Raw genomic sequence first — 23,229 nt, 5'->3', positions numbered from 1 at the left:
CTCTTCGAAAGACCTCTCCTCACTCCGTCGAAAAAACATTTTCCCCACAGATTTCTTTATAATCGTAATCTATGCCGTTTGAAAGGGTTTATATAAGTTCATTAAAAGATATCTATTGGAAAGACTTCCGCCTGTCTCCTTATTTTCTCCCAAATTTGTTTATTTTTGTAAATTTTATTTTGCCAAAAATCCCCGTTTTCGTATACAGAGGCTCGGGAAAATTGCTAAAAATCGGCATTGTGAAATTTCCCTCCCCCCCCTTTCCACACCAACTTCTTCAATTTTGACTTTTCTTCCCCTACACTAACCCTAAAACCCTAACCCTTATCATAAAACCCTAAAACCCTAAACACACACATGAACACAAGTACTCACAGAAACGAGAGATATGACAGAATTATCTCCCTTCTACCACAAATTTGACGAAATCTGACAAACTCGTATATCGATGTGTTCACCTCAAACACTATCTCCACGATCTTGTTAACCTTAGCATTTAAACCACCCATATCAGGCAGATCCAAATATTCTACCTGTTTTATGCTCAAACTAACCAGATTTAGCCTCTCACGTTTTCCTCTACAATGTCATACTAAAAATATACGATTACATCAGCATTTCCAAGTTAAGACTCTGAACGTTTTGCTTCCTTGGACATGGACTCATCGAAGCTCAGACGTCTGGCATCTGACTTGGTAGACACCCACAAGATTATCCACCGTCTTTCCAAACGACCTTTGCCACTTTTCTGAATTCCATATGTCTAACACTTCCTTTCTAGATCATTAAAAAAACTGAGTTTGTGTGGCGACAAAAGATTGGATTAAAAGGGATTAGATCCTTTTGATTTAATACTTCGAGACATTCTTGACTTTTGGCCTCCTCAATAAGAATGGTTATAAAGATATTATCAGATTCAACAAGATCTTTAATTTTTTCAGTTTTCATGTTTATTAATCTTTTCAGTTTTGTGTGATTTGTCATAAAAATATTATCAGATTCAATAAGATGTTTCATCGTTTCATTTTTTTTTTCTCGTTTTATTGAGGGTTAAACATTTTTGTCATCTCTTCTCCTCTACCACTTTATTATACATACATATAAAAATTAAAAAAACTAGAAACAGAATCGAGTGATATCGCGTAGTTCTTAAGACCAAAGCTAACAGACGAACTGAAACTAATTCCGAAGCGGTACATAAAATCACTCAACACCGTCTCTTGTCCCTTTAACTGAACAGTTAACATGTTGTTACCAACAATGTCAGAGTGATACTTTCTCCTTCGGATTATTTAGAAGAAAAGGCAACGACAGTTTTCAAAGGGAGCTTTTGTGAGTTCAATATACAGCTAATACTACATCTACCTCGATTTATATACATTTATTTGCTTTATATTTCTCAAACACAGATGTTTGTTTATATCGTTTTGTCGGCATAACTGAACAATCATATTCCTACCACCGATTTTGTTTCCTCATAACTTCCACAAATATGGGTATTTTTTAATGAAATTTTCTACAAACACTTTTCAGATGGTGTAGATTACGATGTTGTAATTTGATGCAAAACAAAAAAACAAAACGATTTGTTCGGAGGTGCAATAACATAAATATACGTATATATAATCATTCAAGGTCGTACATATATATTCTGGTAATCGATCGTTTTTAGTCTCAGACTTGTCGTTGTTTACAACTGATTGTTCGGTAATTTCTGTGGTATGCATTTGTATCTATGTGTGTGTGTGTGTGTGTGTTGGCGTTTCAAGTTGCTCGTGCAAATGAAAGACAATGAATGTGTGAGTGCGACCGTACATCACATCGGCCTTTTCCATAAAAGGGTTTTAGTGTTAGGGACAGAATTCCCCAACCCTAACCCTAAAACCCTTTTACGGAAAAGGCCGATATGATGTAAATAAACACACGCGGTTTAAGTGACAGGTTTGGAACTGGTAATGCAAGATCGCTAAAGATTTTGTACAGAAGTTGCCGAGCAAATACCTTCAGTTCTCTGAGACCAAAAACAATTGATCGCCGATCCACAGAATCCTAATTTTGCATACAAACCTATAATCAAACGTGTGCCAACCATGACCTTCCCGGTATGTTTTATATGTTTAGCGAGGGCTGAAAGGTGGACTGTGGCCAAGGTCTTTGTTAGTTTTGACTTGTCATCAATGTTTCTGTAAGTTTATCTTTTTTCTAGGTAGGGTTACTGGCCCTACACGAACCCTATTTATTTCTGAGAAGAAGTGGTCCATATTAATCTGACCTCCATCCTTTGACCTGTCCAGTATGTGAGGCCCTCCCAGGGCCTTGTGCTCTGCTCGCATAACTCTTAAGGGTCATTGAGTCATACAAGCCACAATACCACAACAAAGACGGGGCCTTGTGTTGGTCATTATAAATGGCTCCACCTATTTCTCCCACTCTTCCTATTTGAGGCCATGCAGTAATCTAACAAATCCGTTTACCTTTTTTTTTTTTTCAGAACTCAAATATACCTGTGATTGTTGGACCCTAATTCTGTCAAATGAATCATGTTGCTCTGGACTCCATTGCGGTCCCTTATCCTTAGTCCCATCAATAGACTTCAGCTCCCTGTTTCCAAGGTAAACCCTTCTTCTTTATTCTTGATGTTGCTGGAGAACTGAGGGGCAGTCCGAAGTTCTATGTTAGAAACATTTTTCATCATCATCATCATCATCATTATTATTACTAGGACTTTCGAGCGAGATCGTTGCCAGTGCCCCTGGACTGGCTCTTGTGCGGGTGGCACATAAAACACACCATTTCGAGCGTGGCCGTTGCCAGTACCGCCTGACTGGCCTTCGTGCGGGTGACACGTAAAAGCACCCACTACACTCTCTGAGTGGTTGGCGTTAGGAAGGGCATCCAGCTGTAGAAACTCTGCCAAATCAGATTGGAGCCTGGTGTAGCCATCTGGTTTCACCAGTCCTCAGTCAAATCGTCCAACCCATGCTAGCATGGAAAGCGGACGTTAAACGACGACGATGATGATGATGATGATGATGATTATTAAGGCGGTGAGCTGGCAGAATCGTTAGCAGTCCAGGCAAAATGCTTAACAGCATCTCATCCATCTTCACATTCTGAGTTCAAATTCTGTCATGGCTGACTTTGCCTTTCATCCTTTCGGGTTTGATAAAATAAGTACCAGTTTCACACTGGGATCAATGTAATGAACTTACTCCCTCCTCGGGTTGATGTAATCGACTGGTCCTCTCCCCCCAAAATTCCAGGCCTTGTGCCTTTAGTAGAAAGGATTATTATTATTATTATTATTATTATTATTATTAAGGCAGTGAGCTGGCAGAATCATTAGCACACTGGCTGAAACGCTGAGCAATGTTTCATCTGCTGCCATGTTCTGAGTTCTAACCCTGCTGAGGTCGACTTTGCTTTTCATCGTTTTGGGGGTTGATAAAAATAAGTACCAGTGAAATACTGGGGTCAGTGTAATCAACTGTCCCCTTCCTCGAAATTGCTAGCCTTTTGCCTTAAAGTAGAAAGGATTATTATTTGCTTTTTATGTGGCACCAGCACCAAAGAGGTTGCCAAATAACTTACAGGACAAGGACCTCTTAGTTGAGGAAGGGACTGGAACTTAGGAAAGTGACTGTGTGCTGGGTGAGAGGTTAGAGTATGATAGAGGGGTAGGGATTGCTGTTTTACTATAGAGGAGATATTTGGCCACCCAAGTAGGACAAGGGAAGAGAAGGAAGATGGAGGAAAGGTAGAGAGACAGTGAAAGAGAGAGAGAAAGAAATAGACGGTGTTGGAGATATATTGGGGCCCACCCACAGGGAATAGTGGGGAGGTGGGTATAAGAAGTACAGGGTGGGGATAAAGGGGTATGTTCCATAAGAGTGTGAAGGGATATGTTTAGGGATGGCATGACAGTGGGAGAAATTGGAGAGGCAGAGAGGTGGAGGGGTAAGGGGGGGGGGGGGGGTAAGGAAGAATGAGAGGGCATCAAGTGTATGGACAGGTACAAGCAAAAGAGTGGAGGGGAGGGGCAGTGCCTGCAGCAGGTGTTGGGAAGAGGTTAGATGTGTGCCTGCTTGTAAGGTGGGTGGGGTTGGGGAGGGCATGGCCATAAAGGACATGCGCGTATGCGTGGATGGCCACGGTTTGACTTAGCTTGACCTCTCTAATGTATGCCTTTTACTTTCCAGTTATGTTTCAGTTACTTCCTTCGATCTTCCATCAACAAGACCCACTGTCGACGACTGACGTGCGGTCTGAAACACTGGCCCCTGAGCAGCATTAGCAGCAGCAGCAGCTGCCATGATATGGTTTCATCCCAACACCAACCCACAGCTCAGTTTGCATTTGGTGCAACAACCCGCAAGTTCTCCAACAGAAACAAGTATGTCCAGTCAGCGAGTCGCAATGAAGAGGACAACATAAGTCAAGAGTATTCTCTTATCTATTCCAACTCCTCAATAGTTTACTACCAATCAGCCCAGTTGTTTCTGCAACCGACAGTGATTCTCTCCATTATCGGGGCTGGCTATATGTGCTACATGTCCAAAAATGACTTTTTTCTGCAAGACCAAGTTGACTACTTAGAACACCCGTTTGTTGCCGGCTGTATCTTCTTCGTCTTCAACTCTTACCTTTTCTACCTTGTTACCAAAGTAAGCCAGAGTTATCTACTGAGGATATATGTCCATCAGAACGAAAAAGACTTTGTGGCTATCGTACCCGGCCTATTTATGTCGCGTTCACAGTTGCATTTCACAGCGAACAATGTGACCCTCTCTTCGAGGAATTCTTTCTTACCATTCAAGAGAGGTAACTCTGTCATTAAAGGGAGATCGTTTATATTACACAGCGATGATTTTCTAATACCAAAATATTATGATATTTTGCATCCAGCTAAAAGTGATGATGATAACAATCAAAATAATTAATAAATTAAGTAGTTAGTAATTAAATTTTCTTATTTTGCGCTGTTTTTGTTTTTGCTGTTGTTGTTGAGGAAATATTCACTTATTTTTTATCCATTGTTTCAGTCATTACACTGTGGCCATGCTGGGGCACCACCTCGAATTATTAGTTGAATGAATCGACCCTAGAATTTATATATTTTTTTAAAGCCTGGTACTTATTCTGTCTGAGGAGATGGAAGCTTCAGTGAAGAAATTCTTTGCCTTCAAGGACAAGAAATGGTATTATCATGGAATCAAAGAACTGGTAAGAAAGGTGGCTTCAGACGGTGCAACACGATGGCCTCTACTTTGAATGCTTGGCTGCCTTTGTTGTACTGTAAATCCTCGAGTATAGTCTGCCCTTGAGTATAATACGCAGGGAATTTTTAGGGGGCTGTACCTCTGAAAAACTTAAACCTTGTGTATAATACTTACCCCTTCTCTAACTTGAGTCAAGGAGGTCTATATAATGTCCTTGGTTTGTAAATATATATACGGTAACGTCCTTTATTATTATTGTATATATAACATAATGCAAACGTGTAGCTTTTTTGTGCATTTTGTTTGCAGAAAATAAATAAATAACAGTAATAACGTCAGTGAAAAATAAATATTAAGTAAATTGCCTTTCACATAATTTATCACTATCAGTTACAAACCGAACATCACAAAATGCATCTGAATAAACATTGCCGGACAGCAAATAGAGACTGGGACATTGCTTAGAAACTATTTTTCATTTTTAACCTCGTATATCGTACGCACTAGGGATTTTGACCTTTAAATTTTGGGAAAAACATGCGAATTATACTCGAGGATTTACGGTAAGTTGATCGATAAAGCAATTGAGTTACCGGAATATTACAAAACTTTTGACTCAGCACAACACACACACACACACACACACACACACAGAGGAATATATACAGAGGAGAGAAACTTAAAAATGTATTTTTTAAAAACGAACTTGATTGACCACCATTGAAGCATGGTCATTACCAGTGCTGCCTGACTGGCTCCTGTGCTGGTGGCATGTAAAAAGCACCATTCAAGCGTGGCTGATGCCGGTACCACCTGACTGGCCCTCAAGCTGGTGGCACGTAAAAAGCACCCACTACACTCTCAGAGTGGTTGGCATTAGGAAGGGCATCCAGCTGTAGAAGCACTGCCAGATTGGATTGGAGCCTGGTGTAGCCTTCCGGCTCTCCAGCCCTCAGTCAAACCGTCCAACCCATGCCAGCATGGAAAGTGGACGTTAAACGACGATGACGGTGATAATGATTAATACATTGAACATTGTTTAGACCAGTGCTCCGCATGCTGCGGCACACTGGTGTGCCACAAGACGTTGCTAAGTGTGCCACACACACACACGACGGGCTTCTTTCATTTTCTATCTACTAAATCCACCCACAAAGCTTTGGTTGGCCCAGGGCTATAGCAGAAGACACTTGTCCAAGGTGCAATGCAGTAGGACTGAACCCAGAACCATGTGGTTGGGAAGCAAGCTTCTTACCACACAGCCACTCCTGCGCCTATGTATTTTGAAATTTTGAATTTAGTTCAGGGATTCCCTCCCAGTTTATCGATGTGTTCACCTCAAACACTATTTCCAGGATCTTGTTAACCCTTAGCATTTAAACCGCCCATATCAGGCAGATCCTAATATTCTACCTGTTTTATGCTCAAACTAACCAGATTTAGCCTCTCACATTTTCCTCTACAATGTCATACTAAAACTATACGATCACATCAGCATTTCCAAGTTAAGATTCTGAACGTTTTGCTTCCTTGGACATGGACTCATCGAAGCTCAGACGTCTGGCAACTGACTTGGTAGACACCCACAAGATTGTCCTGCAACATCTCTTTCAATATCAAACACAACGAAAATATATGAAATAGTTTCTTCACAGAAATATTTCTCAAAAATTAAATCATTCACATTTATCTATGACTTCGTTTGGCATTATACGAAGTTACATTGTTTGTGACTTCTAAATGTGTATTATTAGTTTTGAAAACAAAATAAGATGGAAATTATATACTCTCTTTACTCTTTTACTTGTTTCACTCATTTGACTATGGCCATGCTGGAGCACCGCCTTTAGTCAAGCAAATCGACCCCAGGACTTGGATGCCTAGTATTTATTCTATCGGTCTCTTTTGCCGAACCGCTAAGTTAAGTGGACATAAACACACCAACATCGGTTGTCAAGCGATGTTGGGGGGGGGGACAAACACAGATATACAAACATATACATATATACGACGGGCTTTGGTCAGCCTAAAAGACACTTGCCCAAGGTGCCACGCATTTGGAATGAACCCGGAACCATGTGGTTGGTAAGCAAGCTACTTACCACACAGCCACTACTTGCTTCATGTGTGTATGCAAAATCCGCAAATTTTCAAGCAGAAAACACTAGCGATGCATAAACTTCGATTCTGTTTTCTGCTTGGAAATTTGCCGGATTTTACATACACACATGAAGCAGGTAAGAATAAATATATGCAAGTTTAAAATGAGACATTGGATGGCATAAATATCATTATATCTATTTTAGCAGCCGACACGGATATCTCCGAAGTGTATTGTCGAGTTATATCGAAGATATCCGAAGTGAATTGTCGAGTTATATCGAAGATAATCGAACTGATCTGTCAAATGTTGTCGAGTTATATTGTAAAAAAATTAGGTTTAGTTTAGGAATCTTAAATTAATCCAAAGGTAGTCCTAAATATCTGTCTTTTCCGTAAAAAGTGTCTTCGGCGATCTTTACGAAAGATCGGCCTTTTCCGTAACACCCGCACGATCGCCATTACGGTGTTAGGATTAGGGTTTTAGTGTCAGGGTTAGGGTCAGTGTTTAGGGTTAGGGTTACGGTTAGGGACGGAATTCCCTAACCGAAACCCTAAAATCCAAACCCTAACCCTAAACCCTTCAAAATTAATCGCGCTCTCTGTATCTCTTTCGATTTTATGGCGTCGTTTCCCTGTTTCTCTCCAAAACTTTTTACGGAAAAGGACGATCTTTGGTAAAGATCGCCGAAGACACTTTTTACACGGAAAAGGCCGATATTTAGGACTCGTACCGTAAGATCGCCCAAACGTACAACTTCTCACCAGGAAAACGAACCTGCGACCGTGCTGCCAAAGCTGTTACACGCCCTTTGGTTTTTGCCATTTCCCCATTATTCTAAGGTAAGTCCGGTACCATATTATTGATACAAAACCTGGTAAATATTTTGTAAAGGACCTTATCGTACTTGGCGTGAAATAAATTTTTTTTTCCACAGGTTTTTACAGACCTCCAAACCCAAAGCAAGCCACTTTCCAACAACAATAGGTATAAAAGATGGGCTACAGCAAATATTCTGCTCAATACCACAAATTTGCTAATGCCCTGATGCAGTACCAGGCAGTGGCTCTCATGGCTTCTCATCTTAACTGATTGGAAGTGTTATCATGTACATTGTTTTGTCTTGGTATAAAAAAAATGGCCTACAGCAAATATTCTGCTCAATACCACAAATCTGCTTGTCAATTGTTTGATCTTAACCAGTTGAGCATGTCTCTTAGTAGCTGATGATATGTGCATCTCTGATTACAAGCAGAAGTAGTGGGGAGCATCATAGCCATGCGTTGAGAGGACTTCTTTGGGGTTTGCATAATTCAACTTTGGAAACCTGATTATTTCGTTCGATATCCCCAAACAACCTTTATTCAAGGACCTTTTGAGTGGGATGAGCTACTCGACCTGAAAGAAATTCTAACTGGGCCCCACTTGAGAGGTCATGCATTGTTTATCTTGATATGAGATCGCCATGTCGCGCATATATGGTTGTGATGCATATGCCTGGTGTAACCCTTATCAAAAATCATGATGGGTAAAATGGGCTTCGTATATTTTACCCCAGTGTCACTTTGATGGCATGCCCTGCTCTCTCACTCAATAATAATAATAATAATAATAATAATAATAATCCTTTCTACTAAAAGCACAAGGATTTGGCGGGAGGAGACGAGAATCAATTACATCGATCCCCCAGTATAATTTCACTGGCACTTAGTTTATTGACCCCGAAAGAATGAAAGGCGAAGTCCACACACACACGCACACATACATAATTGATAAGAACAAAATGGTTTGAGGCGAATTTAGCTGCTGTGTTTTGCATAACTCTTGAATTAGGCATACTAAGTTTCGCCACCCAGGGGTAAGAGCAGTTTCCAAAAGTTGACCCCCGATTTACTTCCCTTGTACTACATATTCTGCAGTGGGTCTGCAAAGCTCACGCCTGCGTGGACGCAGGGCTTGCTAGAAACAACAGCCAGTTTTCTTTTAGATTTGGCATTTTCTCATTAAAAAAAAAATATTAAATACTTCAGACGTAGTCCCATTTAGACAATATCTAGAAGAAATGAGGGGATGGTCACGGTTGGAATACCTTTGATTAAAGGTTCATCTGCTATAGTTTTGATGAGCTGAAACTAAGAACAACAACACAGGAATATTATATATAAATAAAGACATTTGTTCCCCCGTAAACATGTCAACATCATTGTAGTGTAAATCTCCGTCATCGTCAGAAGATTCACTTTCATTCATTTCATCTTTCCATACAACATCATCCTGAGTACCATCCAAATGCAGACGATATGACAACACTTTTATTTCAATAAATGTTGCTTACTGCAAGTTATGGATGGTTCTTTTTTGTCTTCATTGCTTGCAGGCTTAGCTTATGGTATTTTCCCGCCCGACCATCACAAAATGCGTCTGAATGAATATTGCCGGACAGCAAATAGAGACTCGGACAGGTGGCCACTGTATATATAGTTGTGTATATAATTGTTGGATGTACCGATTCTGCATATTGTACAACGTACCACGTACCTGGTACGTGGATGCTAGTGGCTTGTGACTATGTGGTGTTTCTTTATGCAACAAGCCGAACCAAATCGCAGTCGTGGCAGATACTGGTGTCATGCAAATAGCACCCGTGCTGGTGGCACGTAAAAGCACACACAACACTCTCGGAATGGTTGGCGTTAGGAAGGGCATCCAACCGTAGAAAATCGTGCCAAATCAGACTGGATTCTGGAGCAGTCTTCCAACATGCCAGCCCAGTCAAACTGTCCAATTATCTAAATGATGATTATATATATATATATATATATATATATATATATACATATATATATGAATAATAACAATAAATGGACAAAACGCATATAAATAAAAGTTCCTTGTTCCAATTATTGTTATTATTCATATCTACTCAAAATGCATCGCTTTAACTTGATATCTCTACCTATAACACGTATGTGATATCCTGTTTATTTTTGTGTGATTTTTGTTACCCATGGTAACTATTAACATATTTACATTGTCAAGGTTTTTTTGAACTGAGATAATATTAATATATACATAATCTCTCTCTCTCTCTCTCTCTCTATATATATATATATATATATATATATATATATACACACAAATATATATATATCAAAATCCTAATAAGTAGGAAGGTAGATAAAACACAAACCCCTTCAGGTAGATGGCCCTGCTCAGTATTTAGAAAAGGAGTAGGTAGTAACTCTATAAGATGTACCCGGTGCAAGCTATGGACACATAAGAGGTGCAGCAACATCAAAGGCAGGTTAACTAGGAAGTTAGTTTTTGTATGTGGCAGATGTTCAGGTGAAATAAAGACTGTAAACAAACAGGAAACAACTTCTATCTCATTCCAGGGTGAAAAACTAGAGGTAGTCGATAGCTTCCGCTATCTGGGCGACCAAGTTAGTAGTGGGGGTGGGTGCGCTGAATGTGTAGCTGCTAGAATAAGAATAGCCTGGGCAAAGTTTAGAGAGCTCTTACCCCTGCTGGCGACAAAGGGACTCTCACTCAGAGTAAAAGGCAGACTGTATGACGCATGCGTACGAACAGCCATGCTACATGGCAGTGAAACATGGGCTGTAACTGCTGAGGACATGCGTAAGCTCGCAAGGAATGAAGCCAGTATGCTCCGTTGGATGTGTAATGTCAATGTGAATACCCGTCAGAGTGTAAGTATCTTGAGAGAAAAGCTGAACATTAGAAGCATCAGTTGTGGTGTGCAAGAGAGACGATTGCGCTGATATGGACATGTGGTGAGAATGGATGAGGATAGCTGCGTGAAAAACTGCCACACCCTAACAATTGAGGGAACCCGTGGAAGAGGTAGGCCCAGGAAGACCTGGGCTGAGGTGGTGAGGCAAGACCTTCGTACATTGGGCCTCACCGAGGCGATGACTACTGACCGAGACCTTTGGAAATGTGCTGTGCGTGAGAAGACCCGGCAAGCCAAGTAAGATCGTTGCCAGTGCCTCTGGACTGGCTCTTGTGTGGGTGGCACATAAGATGCACCATTTTGAGCGTGGCCATTGCCAGTACCGCCTGACTGGCCTCCGTAGGATTTTCGAGCGAGATCGTTGCCAGTGCCCCTGGACTGGTTCTTGTGCGGGTGGCACATAAAAGACACCATTTCGAGTGTGGCCGTTGCCAGTATCGCCTGACTGGCCTTCGTGCAGGTGACACGTAAAAGCACCTACTACACTCTCTGAGTGGTTGGCGTTAGGAAGGGCATCCAGCTGTAGAAACTCTGCCAAATTTAGATTGGAGCCTGGTGTTGCCATCCGGTTTCACCAGTCCTCAGTCAAATCGTCCAACCCATGCTAGCATGGAAAGCGGACGTTAAACGATGATGATATATATATATATATATATATATATATATATATATATGTATATATATGTTCTCACTTTCTCCTTTTTACTTTAATTTTATTCCCTTTTCCGCTCTAATGAAGTTCTGTGATTCAAATTAATTACTCACAATGATATAACTATTATTATTATTATTATTATTGTGATCATTGTGCTGGTTAAGCACAGTGGTTAAGACTTGACCTGGAACCGGCAAACTTCATGCCTGCACCTATGTGTATATATATGTATATATATTTGTTCACTCCATTTATTTTATTACTTAAGATGTATCGTTATGATAATTGATGTAAATCAATTGTTATTCATTAATTGTATCGCCATTTTCTGCTTTCCTTAAATATTGATAAACAGCGGTTTATTCTTGTCATTACCTATCATTAACGAGCCTTATTACGACTAAATATATGCATACAGCAGTGGATTCATTAGATACAAGCATTCTTAGATTGGAGCCTGGTGCGGCCTCCTGGCTTGCCAGTCTCCAGGGAAACTGTCCAACCCATGTCAGCATGGAAAACAGACGTTAAACGATGACGATGATGATATATATACATATATATATATAGCTCCACGAGGCACCGGCAGGGGATGGTGGCGACCCCTGTTGTACTCTTTCGCCCCAACTTTCTCTCACTCTTTCTTCCTGTTTCTTGAGTAACGCTGCAATGGACTGGCGTCCCGTCCTGCTGGGGAGTGGGGAGCACATATGCCATAGAAACCGGGAAACCGGGCCCATGAGCCTGGCTAGGCTTTAAAAAGGGCGCATAAATATATATATATATATATATACATAGACACACACACACACACACACACACACACACACTGATATATACATATATATTTATACATATACACGTGCATGCACGCACGCACGCTTATAGAAAGGTGAAAATAAATAAGACAAATGCATACATGACACATGTAAGTTCACCAATCAAAGATCGCTAAACCCGGATCGGTCTCAAGGAGGTAGGCTTTCAAATGAAACGCCGTCCGTGTCACCAGTTCTAGAATTGATACCGTATCACAATCTGTGATAGCTTTCTTCGTTTTCAGATAGAATTACACTCCTGGATATCAACATTTCAACATTTTCATAGAAAAGTAACCTGAGAGAGACTAGCATCGCAACCCGGTGTAATGTGATCTTGCTTCACTCTCGCTGTCATTTTCATTTGTTGCAGGTATTAGGAAGAAAGTGGCCAATTCGATTGGTCAAAATAAGCCGGATGCGTAGCATTGCGTGCTGCCAAGTACAAGGTGAACTTGTGCGGTTCGTTCTCCAAGTCATATTTGCTGTTGTTGTTGCTGTTGTTGTTGTTGTTGTTGTTAGCTCCCAGGTCCCTGCTATGATAAAAAGAGGGCTCTAGCTGTTGGTTTCCCATGTCCAGGGAACACACAATAGCATGATCTGATGTGTGGAGGGAGATTTGGCTGCTATTTCTATCAGTTCTAGCTATTATATAAAGGTCTCCCCCATTGATTCATACATACATACATACATAAGACAGTAGTGTGATTTGAGGGATATTTGGCTGCTGTTCCTACCAGATCTATTTACCATGTAGAGGTCTCCCGCATTGGCTCATACATATATACAATGAAATCTTCAAATTACACCCCTACAATTTTATGTATGTATATATATATATATATATATATATATATATATATATATATAATTACAATTTTATGTATGTATATATATATATATATATATAATTACAATTATATATATACCGAACAGTTTCGAAACAACGCCAAAACAACGCCAGATCATACATTCAAAATAAATGGAAGTGGAGAGACAAGTTCCTGAAGAGATTGCAAGAGTGCAATGAAATAATTTAACAAAAAACTATATAAATTAATAAAGGACTGAACCAGTGCGTGTGTTTATTACCGGCATAATGCCTCTCCCAAGGTTTAATTGTATTTCTTTCAACACACGTATCCACATCAAGAATCTTGCACACGAAATACACATACGAAATATATATATATATATATATATATATATATATATATATATATATATATATATATATAAAATCAAAATAAGCAACACGGATTTTAAAGATGATTGCAGTACGCACGTTTCATGCTACCCCATTTATTTAAGTAATGCAAGCATTACATTAAATGCAATATGAAGAGCAATCTTCAGCTGCACGAAAATGCAGAAAATTACAGTAGAATAGACATATTATAATTGTGGCAACATTTAAAATCCAAGTGGGAAGAAGAATACATAAAAATCCATCTTGACATAGCCAAGGCTAGCAGGCTAGTAATTAGTTTTAGGTAGAATTCTAACTGTCACTGATTTTATTGTCTCTTATCTAGTGGTTATAGTATAAGGGGCAATCCCTTCTAAGGAAAAGGAAGGTGTAAGCATTATACATGGATATAGTTATAAAGGTTTCTCTGGTCAGAGTGGCAACACTATTTTAGGTTGGGTTTTTTTACTGCTATCATAATGTTGGGGAATTAACCATTTAGGTCAACAGGGCTTTTTCTTTATATATATATAATATATATATATATATAATACAGAATGGAACAAGAACACAAAACATCCAGACAGTTAGGTGATACAAGAAAGGGACAAAACATCCAGATAGACGATACAAAGAAAACACGGACAGGTCATTCGGAGTTTTCTTTCTTCAGTCGAGATCCAGATTATCCATGCAATTTCGGCTGGCAAGTAAGACTTCTTCATTGTACCTGAACCTGTTAGAAACAGCAGCCAAATCTCTATTCATTAAAGGACACGCTTGATAATATGATTCAAGGTTCTCTGAATATGGGTATAAACACCTGGTAGGATCGTCATGTCTAGACTGCCCCAGAATATAATAGCTGACTTTGTGTTGAGAAAAGAACAAAGATGACAAAAGCAAAAACAAAAACAAGAACATTGTTAATTAAATTCTCCTTGTGGCTTGTAACGATGTAAATGGATATGACATGTCGGAAAAAAGAATATACTTGTAATGGAAAAGTGACATCGACAACAACAACAACAACAGTGATACCACCCCCACTACCACCACCTCTACAACCAACACTATGAATACCACCATCATTAACACCACCCACCATCACCACCCAACACCACCACCCACCACCACCACCACCACTACCACACACCACCATCACCACCCACCACCGTCACCACCACCAATAACAACTATGATAAGCATTTACACCACCGCCACCACTACCACCATTACCACCCGACGCCGCCGCCGCCACCACCCACCCACCCACCCACCATTACCACCCCACCCCCACTCCACCACTATTACCACTACCAGTGCTGCTGTTGTTACTACTGCTACTACTACTACTACTACTACTACCACCACCACCAGAAAATATCATCACCACTGCTGCCGCCGCCACCACAATTCAGGAGCTCAACTTACGAAACTCGAAGCCCCGAAACCCGAGATCCAGGGCTCATGAGCAATAACTTCCCTGTTAAAAGAAAAAAAGGAAGATTAACCCAGTCGTGCCCCCCCACCCCCGCGATCGCCCGCAATAATAATAATAATAATGATAATAATAAAAAACAAAACAAACCAAAACAAACAAACAAACCCACATGTGCCCTTCCGTGACCCACTACTGCGCAACCAACTGCACTCCGCCTCTCGTTTTCTCCTCCACTGCGTGTAGCGTCTCACTTCCTCCTTTGACCAAGACGTAAAACGCAATAAACAATCTATTATTGTAACATGTAGGCATTGGTGGTGGGGGGGGGGGTCATCCCATAAATGATGCGGGTTCTTTTATATAATTCTTTTATTTTGCAAAATTAAGATAAACAAAACACGGTTCTATATTGAAGAGATGAAGAACTATTTACATTATTTACATTTGACAGATATTTGTCCTCATCTTGTTTTGTTGTTAACACAACGTTTCGGCTGATATACCCTCCAGCCTTCTTCAGGTGTCTTGGGGAAATTTCGAACCTGGGTTCTCATTCCTAAGGTGTTTTTCGATATTATTATTATTATTATTATTATTATTATTATTATTATTATTATTATCATTCTTCTTCTTCTTCTTCTTCTTCTTCTTCTCATTATCATTATTATTATTATTCAGTTTACTGCCTGGAATCGAACTCGGGAATTTTGGGGTTAGTAGCCCACGCCCTTAACCACTGCGCCATATGCCAGGTTCGAAATTTCCCCCAAGACACCTGACGAAGGCTGGAGGGTATATCAGCCGAAACGTTCTGTTAACAACAAACAAGATGAGGACAAATATCCGTCAAATGTAAATAATGTAAGTTAAACAAAGTTCTTTTTTTTTCATCTAAAATATACTCTTTCATTTTTTACAATATACCCCGTCCGTGATGAAAAATACTCCTCAAATATTGTTTTGACCTCGTCTACTGAATTCATATTTTTTCTGTCCAGCCGGAGTGGCTGTGCGGTCAGTAGCTCCGGGTTCAGTCCCACTGCGTGGCACCTTGGGCAGGTGTCTTCTACTATAGCCTCGGGCCGACCAAAGCCTCGTGAATGGATTTGGTAGACGGAAACTGAAAGAAGCCCATTGACTCATTTTGCTGACTTTTCCAATGGCACGCAAGTGTCGATGAATGGTTGACACTGCCTTACGCTTATTGTCCAATCCCCTTATACTGCATTAATATTCCTTGCACTTTCTGCTGCACTGTTGCCTTTATTGAACTCATAAAAGCAAAATATGCCGAATATGTTCCTTTGTCACTTCCATTATAGCTTTGAAAAAATAACTGTTAAAATCAAACTGCATTTTTCCATCTTGTTTCACATTTATATGCTTACTAGTGTACACACACACACACACACACATATGTATGTCATTGTTCAGTTTTATTCCATGATCTCTTGCCAATAGAGAAAGAGCCGGTTTCTAACCTAGATTCAAGGCTCCTTCATTGGAATTTCAACAACATCAACGGGGTATTTTTGTATGTATGTATGTTTTGTTTTGTTTTATGTGCATATTCTCATGCATATAAATTTGCATATCTAGACATGCTCATGTATACTTAGATGATAAACTTCTGGAAAGTTTTACAGATTTTTACAGTTCCGGTAATGGATTGGAGCTGTAGTCCTTGAATTAACCTTTTCCTTTCTAGTTTTGAGATTGGTATTTAGGCAATGTGTTACATATCCCAGTGCTCCAATAATTACTGATATGAACCTGGACTTGTAATCTGGATTGAGTAACTGCAGATTTCTCAATAGTTCAGCGTAGGTCTTTTCTTTATGTATGTATGTATGTATGTATGTATGTATGGGACCCCCTTCGGTCATGAATGACCATGGGATTGCTCCTACAATGTTACCCTCTGAGGCACAAGTCCGGGCAAGTCCCCTACGCATACCAGCCTCCCCTCCATGCCACTGATGTTATCCAAAGGAAAGGCAAAAGGACTGATGCAGTTTGGCATCAGAGACATCGCAACTTGTTGAGTGAACTGGAGCAACGTGAAATTAGGGTTAGGTTAGGGTACACACACACACACACACACATACACACACACACACACACATGTATGTATGTATGTATGTGTTGTGCTCAAGAACACAACACATACTGCCCGGTCCAGGAATCGAACTCATTACCTCATGATTGTGAGCCCAACGCTCTAACCACTGACCATGCGCCTTACACACACACACACACACACACACAATGGGCTTTTACACTGCGTCTACCAAATTGATTCGCAAACTCACAAAGCATTGCTCGGCCTGGGGCCACAGCAGAAAAAAACCTAAGGTGCCACGCGGTGGGATAGAACTCAAAGCTTCGTGATTGCAAAACAAGCTTCTTAACCATGCAGAAACTAAAGCATTAAAAAAAATAGGGAAAATATAACAATAATCCTTTCCACTAAGGGTACAAGGCCTGTAACCTGGAGGAGGGGGGGATTGAGTCGATTACATCGGCCCCACCGCCACTACGCAACTGGTACTTATTTAATCGACCCCGAAAGGATGACAGGCAAAGTCGACCTCGGTGGGATTTGAACTCAGAACGTGAAGACGGATGAAATACCGCTGAGCATTTTGCTCGGTGCGCTACCGATTCTGCCACCAGCTCGCTGCTTTCTTGTAATATATATATATAACATAATGATGGGTGGGTGGGGATGGGGTGGGGATGTTAGACCCGTGTGGTAGGAGAGGAAGGGGAATGAGTCGGGGACAGTGAGAAAAGGTGGCGGTAGTAGTAGAAACAGCAGCAGCAGTAGTAGTAGTAGTAGTGGTGGTGGTGGTGGTGGTGGTGGTGGTGTTGGTAGAAGTAGTAGTGATGGTGGTGGTTGTAGTAGTAGTAGTAGTAGTAGTAGTAGTAGTAGTAGTAGTAGTAGAAGTGGTAGTAGTAGAAGTGGTAGTAGTAGTAGTAGTAGTAGTAGTAGTAGTAGAAGTGGTAGTAGTAGAAGTGGTAGTAGTAGTAGTAGTAGTAGTAGTAGTAGTAGTAGTAGTAGTAGAAGTGGTAGTAGTAGTAGTAGTAGTTATAGTAGTAGTAGTAGTAGTTGTAGTAGTACTAGTAGTAGAAGTGGTAGTAGTAGTAGTAGTAGAAGTAGTTGTAGTATTAGTAGTTGTAGTAGTAGTGGTAGTAGTAGCGGTGATGGTGATGGTAGTGTTGGAGATGATGGTGTGGTGTTGGTGGAGGTGGTAATCGCCGCCGTCGTCGTCGTCTTCGTCGCAGTAGTAGTATAGTAGTAGTGGTGGTTGTCTAGTCGGGGTAACGCGGGTGGAGAGAGGCGGTGCCGCCAGCGGAAAAGGAAGAGCAAATTAGAGCGGTGGGAGCGGTGTGTGTGTACGGTGAGTCTGGGGTGAGCGTTGGGGTGGGGGTGGGGGTGGATGGGTTGGTAGTGTCGAGGGTCGGGGTCGGGATTTGGGTGGATGGAACGGAGGAGGTGGTGGTGGTGGTGGTGGTGGTGGAGTGTTCGGAAGAAAATGTTGAGGGAAAATGATTTTCGAAGTGTGGGTGGGAATGAAGCTGATTATGATGATGATGATGATGATGATGATGATGATGATGATGATGATGATGATGATGATGATGGGAATGAGGGTGGAGGCGGCGGTGGTGTGGGAGTCGATGGTGGTGCGACATTGAAAGTCACACACACACACACACACACACACACACACACACACACACACACATATATATGTGTGTGTGTGTGTGTGTATACATTGAGAGAGAGAGAGAGAGAGTTAAATAGATATATAATTAGATAGATATATATGTGGTAAGAAGCTTGCTTCCCAACAACATGGTTCCGGGTTCAGTCTCACTGCGTTGCACCTTGGGCAAGTGTCTTCTACTAGAACCTCAAGCCGACCAAAGCCTTGTGAGGGGATTTGGTTGACGGAAACAGAAAGAATCCCGTCATACACACACACACACACATATATGTATGTATATATGTATTTATGTGTGTGTGTACACACACACACACACACACACACACACACACACATATATATATATATATATATTCCATTCTCCGAACTTTCCATCTTTCCGACGAAGGGCTACGCCCGAAACGTCATACACTCTCTCTTTCCTTTCCTGAGCGTCCAATAATACTATCCATATCACGTCCTCACTTTGTTGTTTTTTTGTTTTTTTGTTATTGTTTTTTTGAACTATATATATATATATATATATATATATATAAACAATATATGAGTATATGCATATATATGTACATGTATGTACATACCTTCATCTACATGTACATATAGATACAAAATTGGGTACATGACGTGGCAAAAGAACATGGACAAAATGATAAACAAGGTACAAGTGTCTTCTACTAGAACCTCAAGCCGACCAAAGCCTTGTGAGGGGATTTGGTTGACGGAAACAGAAAGAATCCCGTCATACACACACACACACACATATATGTATGTATATATGTATTTATGTGTGTGTGTACACACACACACACACACACACACACACACACACACACACATATATATATATATATATATGTATGCATATATACATACGTACATCGCGTATATGTGAGTGAGAGAGATAGGGATAGCTCACTAGCTAGGTAGGTAGATAGATACATAGATAGAGAGAGAGGCGCGCGCGCGCATTCACACGCACATGGGTGGGAGACGGAAAGAGGCAAACAAAATTAACGAGGACGCACACATCACCACCACCACCACCACCACCGCCTCCACCACTAACATGAGCAACAGTCACCACCGCAAAGTGGTGTTGCCGGTGGCAGAAGTAGTGCTAAGCCGCTAACTACGGTTAGAGTCTCTAAAAATAACCCGGCTCTTTTTTTTTTATGTCATTTATTTATTTATCTATTTATTCAATAATTTATTTACTCATTTTTTTCTCTTTTTTTCTTTTGTGTGTGAGGGCGGATGACATTTTTTTTTTCTGGAGAAACAAAAAAATTGGGCACAAAAAAAACAGCATGGAGTCGAGTGACGGTATGTCATAGTAACCTGTTGTCCTTATAAGGAGTGTGACGTCACGCCATTCTCTCGATCACACACACATACAAGCACAAGGGCACAGATTTCATTCTATAAATGAATTAAGGGTGTTTCTTTATTTTCCCATGAAACATTTTCTGTGTGGGTATGTGTTTGTATACGAATATTTTCTTTAATAGTCGCATATCTATCTATCTATCTATCTATCTCTAATATATATATATATATATATATATATATATATATATATATATATATATATATATATATATCATCATCATCATCATCATCGTTTAACGTCCGCTTTCCGTGCTAGCATGGGTTGGACGATTTGACTGAGGAATGGTGAGCCAGATGGCTGCAAAGTCTCCAATCTGATCTGGCAGAGTTTCTACAGCTGGATGCGCTTCCTAACGCCAACCAGTCCGAGAATGTAGTGGGTGCTTTTACATGCCACCTGCACGGGAGCCACTCCAGCGGAACGGGCAAAGACCTCGCTCGAATGATTTTCTAAACGTGCCACCGGTGAGAATTTACAAAAGAATAATAAAAAAAAAGATGAAGACGGGTGTGTAAACAGCAAACAGATGTATTAGTTTAACGCTCGGGAAGTGAAAAAAGTCTTTAACGTTTCGAGCCTACGCGCTTCCACAGAAAGAAACAAGGAGAGAAAATAAAGAATATGTAGTGGCTAGCGATCTATCATGGCGTATGTATGTATGTATGTATGTATGTATGTATGTATGTATGTATGTATGTATGTCCGCGTGTGCATCGTTGGCGATTTTCTCTCTGTCTTCCCTTCTTTGGACTTTTCCTATATTTCTGACGAAGATATCCGATCGAAACGTTAAATCCTCTTTCTTTTCTTTCCTTTCCTGAGCGTCCAATAACACTGTACTTATTCCACGTCCTCACGTTGTTTTTTCGTGCTTTTTCTCGCTTGTTCATGTTGAAATTAACTATGTATGTATGTATGTATGTAAGTGCCATTCCATTATATATAAACCCCCTACACTTTATGTCTGTCACACCCCATCATCCGAAATTGCTGTCATTTGAGAAAAAACGAAACACAAAAAAACAATGAAGAACGCAAGAAAAAGGAAGCAAAAACGAAAGATAAAGAGTGATAGAATGACTCAGAAAAACAAAACGGGAAAATGGAAAAACCAAGACAAATTAAGCGCCGAGAATATAGACAGGAAGGCAAATGATATAAAATCTGTAAAGTGATAGGATTACAGAAAGAAAAGCCAGTAGTTCAAACCCATTTCAAATGACCCGTATCTTTTCAGGCATTGTTCATACTACCGATATATATATAAGGCGCAGGTGTCGTTGTGTCTAAGAAGATTGCTTCTTAAATGCAGCGACGCATGGGTCTAGGTTCACTGTCACTGCATGGTACTTGGGACAAGTGTTTTCTTCTATAGCTTCAGGAGGTCGATCACAGCCTTCCGTGTGAATTTGGTTGACGGAAACTGAAAGAAACCCGTCGCCAACGATAACGGCACGAAACTATTATGGTCCCTTTGGCGTTGACTGACGAGGAATTAGCTACAAACTTTCCGTGTCTTATGGGTTTTGTCAAATATTCCGTTTGTTTTTGTTTAATTTCCCGGTTGATATGTTTTTATAAAAATCCTTGAAGTATATAGCCATGTTTTCAGAGGAATTCTTTGGGGTTTGAATAATTCAGCTCTGGAAACATGGGTGTTTCAGTCAATATCCTTAAACAACCCTTATTCAAGGACATTTTGAGTGGGTTGGACTACTCAACCTGAAAAAAATTCTAACTGGACCCCCACCTGCAAGGTCATGCGCTGTTTATCTTGATATGAGATCACCATGTCGCGCACATATGGTTGTGATGCAAGTGTCTGGTGTACCCTTATCAGACTGGTAGTCATGATGGGTATACTGGGCTTTGTATATTTATACCTCAGTATCACTTGACGGCGCTGCTCCCTCACTCAGTAATAATAATTATTATGACAATGATGATAATAAATGCTCTGATGCAGTACCTGGAAGCGGCTCTCATTGCTTCCAATCTGAACTGATTGGAAGTGTTATGATGTACATGTTGTACAGTTGAACATCAGATATTCTGCTGAATGCCACAGAGTTGCTTGTCAGTTGTTTGACCATAATCAATTAAGCACGTCCTTTGGTGGCTGACGATATGTGCATCTCTGATCACAAGCAGGAGTAGTGGAGAAATCGACGATACTCTTAATTGATTGGAGTTGTTATCGTGTACATGTTTTGTCTTGATAAAAAAAATGGGTTACAGGAAATATTCTGCTCAATATCACAGATTTGCTAATGCCCTGATGCAGTACCAGGCAGTGGCTCTCATGGCTTCTGATCTTAACTGATTGGAAGTGTTATCATGTACATTGTTTTGTCTTGGTATAAAAGATGGGTTACAGCAAATATTCTGCTCAATACCACAGATTTGCTAATGCCCTGATGCAGTACCAGGCAATGGCTCTCATGGCTTCTGATCTTAACTGATTGGAAGTGTTATCATGTACATTGTTTTGTCTTGGTATAAAAGATGGCTTACAGCAAATATTCTGCTCAACAGCACAGATTTGCTAATGCCCTGATGCAGTACCAGGCAGTGGCTCTCATGGCTTCTGATCTTAACTGATTGGAAGTGTTATCATGTACATTGTTTTGTCTTGGTATAAAAGATGGGCTACAGCAAATATTCTGCTCAATACCACAGATTTGCTAATGCCCTGATGCAGTACCAGGCAATGGCTCTCATGGCTTCTGATCTTAACTGATTGGAAGTGTTATCATGTACATTGTTTTGTCTTGGTATAAAAGATGGGCTACAGCAAATATTCTGCTCAATACCACAGATTTGCTAATGCCCTGATGCAGTACCAGGCAATGGCTCTCATGGCTTCTGATCTTAACTGATTGGAAGTGTTATCATGTACATTGTTTTGTCTTGGTATAAAAGATG

General features: G+C 40.4%; 2 protein-coding genes across 2 annotated transcripts in view; both read left to right on the top strand.

Annotated features, from left to right (window-relative positions):
- Positions 1–434: 434 nt before the first annotated feature.
- Positions 435–4,977, top strand: LOC128251295 (uncharacterized). The gene is made up of 3 exons (XM_089345973.1): positions 435–1,332; positions 2,492–2,612; positions 4,200–4,977. Exons 2-3 carry the CDS (start codon positions 2,541–2,543, stop codon positions 4,938–4,940), a joined length of 813 nt encoding a protein of 270 aa, XP_089202099.1. The 5' UTR covers positions 435–1,332; positions 2,492–2,540; the 3' UTR covers positions 4,941–4,977.
- A 2,791-nt stretch (positions 4,978–7,768) lies between these two features.
- The window catches only part of LOC106883628 (thioredoxin-related transmembrane protein 1), a 310,837-nt gene continuing 295,376 nt past the window's right edge, over positions 7,769–23,229 (top strand). The window contains exons 1-2 of the mRNA XM_089345821.1: positions 7,769–8,162; positions 15,859–16,041. The gene's annotated coding sequence lies outside the window, so the exon portion shown is untranslated. The remainder of the gene's footprint in view (positions 8,163–15,858; positions 16,042–23,229) is intronic.

The sequence above is a fragment of the Octopus bimaculoides genome, chromosome 30 (genome assembly GCF_046866305.1).
Source record: "Octopus bimaculoides isolate indiv1 chromosome 30, ASM4686630v1, whole genome shotgun sequence".
Classification (NCBI taxonomy): domain Eukaryota; kingdom Metazoa; phylum Mollusca; class Cephalopoda; order Octopoda; family Octopodidae; genus Octopus; species Octopus bimaculoides.
The sequence above is the reverse complement of the archived record's forward strand: the minus strand, read 5'-3'. Positions and strand labels throughout refer to the sequence as shown.